Source organism: Hyla sarda, chromosome 2, assembly GCF_029499605.1.
Source record: "Hyla sarda isolate aHylSar1 chromosome 2, aHylSar1.hap1, whole genome shotgun sequence".
Lineage (NCBI taxonomy): Eukaryota > Metazoa > Chordata > Amphibia > Anura > Hylidae > Hyla > Hyla sarda.
Window position 1 is genome coordinate 501,803,038 of NC_079190.1, and position 7,896 is coordinate 501,810,933.

The following is a 7,896-nucleotide window of genomic DNA, read 5'->3' on the forward strand; positions in this document are numbered from 1 at the left end:
GCATAGTGCTAACATCGGCTACGTCAGTAGCGTAGCCCTGCGCATTCGCAGTAGTTCTTACAGATAAGGGCTTATGTTAGTAGCGTAACCCTGAGCTGTAAGGACAACTGGGCATGCGCAGGTGTACGCTAGGAAAGTAAGCCCTGAACTGGAAGGAGAACTGCACATGCGCATGGCTATGCTGCTAACGTATGCTACGTTAGCACTACGCTGTCAGCGTAGGGATGCGCAGGGGCACATTTCTCTACCGAACGATAGAACATAATGGGTGTGGAAAGAAGAAACAAGGGGCTGGGACGCCTGTGGGCGGAAATAAAAAAAAAGGGGCATGCACATAGGCGTGAACAAAAAAAAGAATGGATGGAATACCAAGGAAAAATATCAGGCCGCAAAGTTTTAGGGGAATGGTAGTTTTCACGGACCAAACAACAGGAAATAAGCAACAACGTGAGCCAGACAGAACGCCAACTCAGGGAACGACAACGCTAATGGATAAGGCGCATACAGTACAGGGGTGTTATGTGAAGTCATCAAGTAAGAGGTAAAAAGTTGGTGAAATAAGCACTAGGCAGCGGAGTACCCCTTTAACCTGTAATGTACATTTTCAATCCTCACTATGTCAGTTTATGTTGTAGAAAGGTTTCCTTTTGTTGCAGATTTTCCCCAGTGACATAAATGGGGCAGTTAAAACTGTAGTAAATCTGCAAAGAAATTTATTGTTGAGAATTTTGGTGACGATTGCCCGCGGATCTGTAGGAAAGATCGGAATTTCAGATTTTAAAAATTCCTTTTTTTTGTTGCCTATTTTCAAAATCTGCACTAGGAAATCCACACAATTTGGTACAAATTCTTCACTTTAGATGCCCCTACAGAAATGCTGTAAAATTTTCCACCAAATCTAGAATATTTGATGTTCTATGTGTTGTGTACAAACGATGAATCGATGATGAAGCCTTTGGATCTACGTACACGATCCAGTGCTTTAAAAGTTACCAATAACCGCAAGGTACCAAGCATCTATCAGGAACCAGCAGACTACGGACCCCTGGGGATAGGTAACAGATGGGGCGCAGGATAGTTCTAGTAGCTCTGGCTCTTCTCTGGGTCTCCCAGAATGACTTAAAGTTGCAAACAAGTGGTGACTGGCAATAACAATAGGTGTCAGTGGTGGGAACAAATGGTGTAGTGCCGTAACAGTTGATTTCATTTTTTTTACTTTTTAGTGGGAGCTAGCATTAGAGCCCAGTAGAAGTGGCAGCAGTAAGGACAGCATGATATGGCGGAGACCAGAGGCTGATGACTACTTTACAGGAGGCATTGTTGCTTTGTAGAGCTGGAATTCTGGGATCAAATCCCACCATGCACAACATCTACAAGGAGTTTGTATGTTCTCCCCATGTTTGTGTTGGTTTCCTCCCAAACACCAAAACACAGTGATAGGTCAGTTTAGAGTTTATATTGTGAGCCCAATTGGGGACAGGGACCAAAGGGAGTGATGACAATCTCTGTACAGATTATTATATAATAATAATTATTATTATGATCTACAGTGACAGGACAGTGCTGTTCCGGTCTGTAATATAGAGAGAAGTTAGCTCTCTGCCTGTGAGTACTACATGTCACCATACTATGTACTTCTAAGATGTACTTGTGACACAATTATTAATAGTTTAAGCCCGGGGCAACTGGAACCCCACCCACACACTTGTGGGCCCACCCCTTCCTGGGACCATTGGCTGATTTCAGTAAGCTTTGCTAAAAGGGCCGTACAGTGGTCTTAACCCTGTGCTCCAAAATGGTTACCCACCTTGTGTATGTATTCCAGGACTACAACTATAAGGCACACGGTGGGGGTTATAGTCCTATAACAACCAAAATATGCAGATGAACATAGTTTATTTTTATAATATAATTGACATTGTTTTAGTCCCAGGGTCTCCACCAACCATAATTTGGTCTTTTCTACATGCACAGGGTTCCCTGACTTTGCACAATAAAATAAAAAAAAAGACATAAAAAGCCAAAAATGCTTTTTCAATAAAACATATGTATATATTATATAGTTCCTTGGACATAAATAACACACAAACTCTGTGCATCAAGGACCCCAGCGCTGCAGAACAACAGAGCTACCCACTGACCACTAGGGAGCAGTATGTGTGAGGATAGTCAGGCAGAGGTTTATTTCGTCTCAATAAATCTCATGTTCAGAAAAGTCATGTCCCACATGATGTCTCTTCTGTTCTGTATAAAGAATAATGTCTGAATTCTCCAGATACAAAAAGAATAGAAGAAACAGAGAGAAGTCTTCATACTTTATTCTCACATAGAAGAACTTTGGGATACAGTCCATTTAGTCCAAACCCAGTTGGATGTGGAAATAGCAGTAATGGTTTTCAGTATTGTAGCCGGGCATTTCTAGTGTCCCTATAATGGTGATCTCCCCCCTGATCTTCAGATTGGGGGTGGAAGGACACAAGTCCCTGCTGGGCAGTACAGTTACTGAGGCGAGCATGTGACGTCCAGCAGGTTTCCTACACACATCCAATGGAATTAATAGGACTCGTGCACAGATTGGTCATCTCCATGTCCTATCTGACCATCAGACAGGAGAAGAACATTCCAGAGACACTATAACTTAGAAGACGTCCTGACACATCAGGTCCTACAATGTGCACCGGACACATTTCCTACAGTCTGAACATTCTAATGACTTCTCTCCTCTCAGACATTTTAGTATATCCGCTTTTTTTCTCCTTTTGTTTTGTACAAGATTTCATTTTGGTCTAAAACATTTTTCACATATTGAACATACAAATGGCTTCTCCCCTGTGTGTGCTCTAAGATTTTTAACAAGATGTCTTACTAATACATTTTCCACATTCTGAACATGGATATGACTTCTTCTTTATGTTTGTCCTCATGTATACATATGAATTTGAGTTTTGGTTAAAACATTAGCCATATACTGTATATGACAACTGATTCTCTCCTGTGTGATTTCTCAGATGTTTTACAAGCCTTGAGTTACGACTAAAACACTTCACACATTCTGGACATGAAAATGGCTTCTCTCCTGTGTGAGTTCTCATATGTTCCACAAGACTTGATTTATGACTAAAACACTTTGTACATTCCGGACATGAAAATGGCTTCTCCCCTGTGTGAATTCTCATATGTTCCACAAGAGTTGATTTTTGACTAAAACACTTTGTACATTCCGGACATGAAAATGGCTTCTCTCCTGTGTGAGTTTTCATATGTTCCACAAGAGTTGCTTTAATTCTAAAACATTTCACACATTCTGGACATGAAAATGGTCTCTCTTCTGTGTGAGTTTTCAGATGTTTTACAAGATGTGATTTATTCCTAAAACTCTTCACACATTCTGGACATGAAAATGGTTTCTCTCCTGTGTGAGTTCTCATATGTTCCACAAGATATGATTTATGACTAAAACTCTTCACACATTCTGGACATGAAAATGGCTTCTCTCCTGTGTGACTTCTCAGATGTGTTACAAGATTTGATTTATTACTAAAACACTTTGCGCATTCTGAGCATGAAAATGGTTTCTCTCCTGTGTGAGTTCTCATGTGATCCACAAGATGCACTTTCCTAGTAAAACACTTCACACATTCTGGACATGACAATGGCTTCTCTCCTGTGTGAGTTCTCATATGTTTTACAAGACTTGATTTATTACTAAAACTCTTCACACATTCTGGACATGAAAATGGTTTCTCCCCTGTGTGAGTTTTTATATGATCCACAAGATTTACTTTCCTAGTAAAAAGCTTCACACATTCCGGACATGAAAATTGCTTCTTTCCTGTGTGAGATCAATGTTCAAATAAATTAAATGAGCAAAACACAATACAGTCAACACATGTAGATAACAGAATCACTTATTTCTAGGTGCACACGGAGGGGGAGATTTATCAATATGTGTCAGTGAGCAGCCACTTCACAGCATTTATTTTTTGTGTTTTTGGCTTAGGTGCGCCAAATTTATCAAAATGGAGTGAGGTTTGATACATTTTGCACTTATTTGAAATCAACTCAGAACTTGCTGTATGATGTCATTTTTCTGAGGCAAGGTAGAGGTAGAATTAATTAGCAATTTTTTAAACGTATATGTGCAATATTTTTGAGCCTTTTTAAAAAAGACACAGGTAATATACCTCATCCACTGCATAGTCAAGAATGAAGCACTGCAGTTCATGGTCACTTTTGCTATTTTAAAATTGCGCCAAGTGTTTGTGCAAAAACTAACTGTGCAAAATATAACTGTGCAAAAATTTTGCAACAGATTTCAGCCAATAAAATGTCAGGAAGGCAATGATTAATATTCCCCAGAAAGTATCAAGTAATTCCATGTATAAATAACAAAATAACATGTAGTCATATGAAGTAAGAAAAAACCTACCAAAATTGCCAAGTTGGTATTTGGAGGAAATGTGCAGATTTGTGGTCAGATAATAAAATCTCTATATCTCAGGACAGGTGACTACATTCAGCCCATTTCCCACACATATACATGTATTTACCAGAAGTGTAGTCTGATACAATTTTATGTCCTGGTAAAAACTCATATACATGAAGAAAATGGCCAATACTTGTCACTAGTTGACTATATTTGGGCCATTAAAGTGAATAGGGCCATGTCAGTATGCGTATATATATATATATATATATATATATATATATATATATATATTTGCATCTGAATTTGATAAGATACCAATGCACTCCGGTGGAATTTTTTTTATTTTTATTTTAAATCAACTGGTGCCAGAAAGTTAAACAGATTTGTAAATTACTTCTATTAAAATTCTTAATCCTTTCAGTACTGATTAGCGTCTGTATACTACAAAGTAAATTCTTTTCTTTTTGGATTTCTTTTCTGTCACGACCACAGTGCTCTGTGCTGACACCTCTGTCCATTTTAGGAACTCTCCTGCTCTGGACAGTTCCTGACATGGACAGAGGTGTCAGCAGAGAGCACTGTGGTCTTGACAGAAAAGAAATTCAATAACAAAAGAATTTCCTCTGTAGTATACAGCCGCTTATAAGTACTTGAAGGATTAAACATTTTTAATGGAAGTAATTTACAAATCTGTTTATTTCTGGCATCAGTTGATTTAAAAAAAAAAAAAAGGTTTCCACCGGAGTGCCCCTTTAAATCCGTTCCATTCACCCTTAATATATGTTTGATCCCCTCTTGAATACCAGCAATATTTTAGATACTTGCACATTATGTGGAAAAGATTCTATATAAGAACAAGAATATCCAGCAGAGATATAGGATGAAATCCAAGATTCTTTATTCCATTACATTAAAATGACAGAACACAGGTCAGGGAGATAAAGTGACGCATTTCAGGTGTTCATATCACCCTTAGTCATAATAAAAACTATCAGGTCCCGGCCATGTATATATAAAGATCACATGGCCTTCTTCCCATAGCACTGAAGAAAATATTAACCCTTTATAAACATGATCTCAAGTGAGGAAAGGAACAAACAATAAAGGGAATTACAATACTCTCCAGACAGAAACCAAATTAAACAAAAGACCAAAATGTTTACTTATATAATTATAATGTATATGTTATGAGGGTGAGTAAGGCCGGGTGTCATCGTCCGAAACGCGTCACCTCCATGCCTGTCCTGTATGCTGCTTGCATGATAAAATAAACCACATATCTGTTTGAATTTGCTGCACTGGACCTCCTCCTTTCCAGATTGCATATCAGTGAATCCGCACCTGTCCGTGCTGCAGCGGGTCTACACTGGGTGAGCTGATCCTACTTCAATCTTGTTACAATTATAATGCTACAATACTTTACTCTCTTATGATCATGTATGTGAAGGGTAAACATGCTTTCCAATCCTATTGGTAGGAGATCATGTGATCTTTATTTACACATGGCTGCGGACAGATAGCTTTTAGTATGACTAAGGGCGTTCTGAACACCTGAAATGCGTCACTTTATCTCCCTGACCTGTGTTCTGCCCTGCGCCCACTCTCTGTCTATGATGCGCACTATCAATACAATATATATCTACACCACTAAAAAGAAGGAAGAAATATCTTAAGGAACCTCAGTCTGTAATTTATAATGACAGAATAAAACATAAGATGTATGAAAGGCTCTTACCATTCTCTGATATGGGGTTTTCTAGTCCACTCATTGTTCCTCCAGAACTTTCCTGCAAAGATTCCATATTATAGACCTGAGGAAAAAAACATAAAGGAACCTTAGTTTATCTTCTATCCACGTGAGTGTTACATCCCCCCTAGAAGGTATGAACCAATCTGCACAAGGATCTCCTCAAGTGGTGATCACATAGGATCAACAATCATCCCAGTCTCTTTCCTACAATTATTGTGGGGTTCAGTGATGGCTACAGACAGCGCCAGACTGGGACTAAAAAGCCGCCCTGGACACAACCCTACCAGCCCACATACAATATACACACGGCATAAACAACAAATATGAAACAATTACAATATCTTATAATTCCTTCTACTTCCAGTCACCTCAGAGATGTTCTAGTCACCATACATGGACCCTCCACACACTCAGGTCTCTATCTCCAGTCAGTGTCTCCAGTGTCCCAAGTATATTCTCCTGGTAAGTTCCCCCCATATGAGCCATGCTGGGGTCTTTTATACCCTTTACACCATCCGATTGGCCTCACCTCCCCACCTACAATATGTAAAGTAAGAATGATGGGGCCAGAACCTGTCCAACCAGTTTTAGCATTCTATGGCCTCCTGGGATCAGCCTTCATTTACACATTGTATTGCAGGGTGGAGACATATTGGTCACACCCCTATTTACATCTGTAAGAGATGCCGGGGATACTCCGAGACCTTTTCACATGATAATCAGGGGAAACAATCAGCATTTTGTCTCCTGATGAGGAACATGGTCCCATAGGTCCCACACAACGTAACTCTAAAATAAATACACAACAACTGAGTTGGTGGATAAAATCATTCACAATGTTTTACTAAAGGTTAAATAAATTATAATTTAATCAAAAAATTTTATTCGCCAAGATTAAATAATTTTATAATTTTGATGAAAATACCAAATACTCAAACCAAAGTAGTAGTAATAAAATACCAGAACTATAATAATAAACATGTCCACACATGACTTCTCTTCTCCTAATCTTCACCACAGGCTGACTGAGCTGGAGACACCAGAGTCCTGTATTTAGGGGGAAAATCCTGTTCCCGCCGTTGGGCCTGTAGCCAATCAGAATGCTGTTGGGGGGTAGAAGCATCGCTGGGCAGAAGATCACAGTTGACGGGCAGAATCTGGACGTCCAATCAGAACCAGGAATCCATTTCTTGTCAGAACAGCTGTTGCTGGGCAGAATAACTAAGTACAGAAACAACCTGTGGGGAAAAGGTGGGGGAGGGGTAGAACACAACAACATGTATACTGGGAACCATGATGTCTTGTGTCCCTCCACCTCCAGACATAACACTGTATGCCTTTTTGTTGTAAATTTTGTGATACACTGTATAGGTTTGTGTATTTTGATATTTGTTTATATGCATATATTATGCAAATCAGAAGTGCTGATGTCATTAACAAGCACCATATAAAAGGAAGTGATATATATTGTACCACTGGCTTGAAAAAAGTCTCATTGAGAAGACTGAAACGTAGCACCATTCACATGATGGGTGAATAAACCACGGCGTTTTTTTCAATTTATTCCACAGTGCGGCTTCTTCTTTTTTTGACTATATATATATATATATATATATATATATATATATATATATATATATATACAAACACACATATATATATATTCAACATTTTATTCTAATGTCTTCTAATGTCATAAAAAAGTAAAAGAATGTTT

The 7,896-nt window shown here is 38.8% G+C and overlaps 1 protein-coding gene across 1 annotated transcript; it reads right to left on the bottom strand.

Annotated features, from left to right (window-relative positions):
- Positions 1-2,308: 2,308 nt before the first annotated feature.
- On the bottom strand, positions 2,309-7,399 carry LOC130357223 (gastrula zinc finger protein XlCGF8.2DB-like). The gene is made up of 3 exons (XM_056559829.1): positions 7,140-7,399; positions 6,165-6,240; positions 2,309-3,832 (listed from the first exon to the last, which is right to left on the bottom strand). Exons 1-3 carry the CDS (start codon positions 7,158-7,160, stop codon positions 2,958-2,960), a joined length of 972 nt encoding a protein of 323 aa, XP_056415804.1. The 5' UTR covers positions 7,161-7,399; the 3' UTR covers positions 2,309-2,957.
- Between the last annotated feature and the right edge of the window lie 497 nt (positions 7,400-7,896).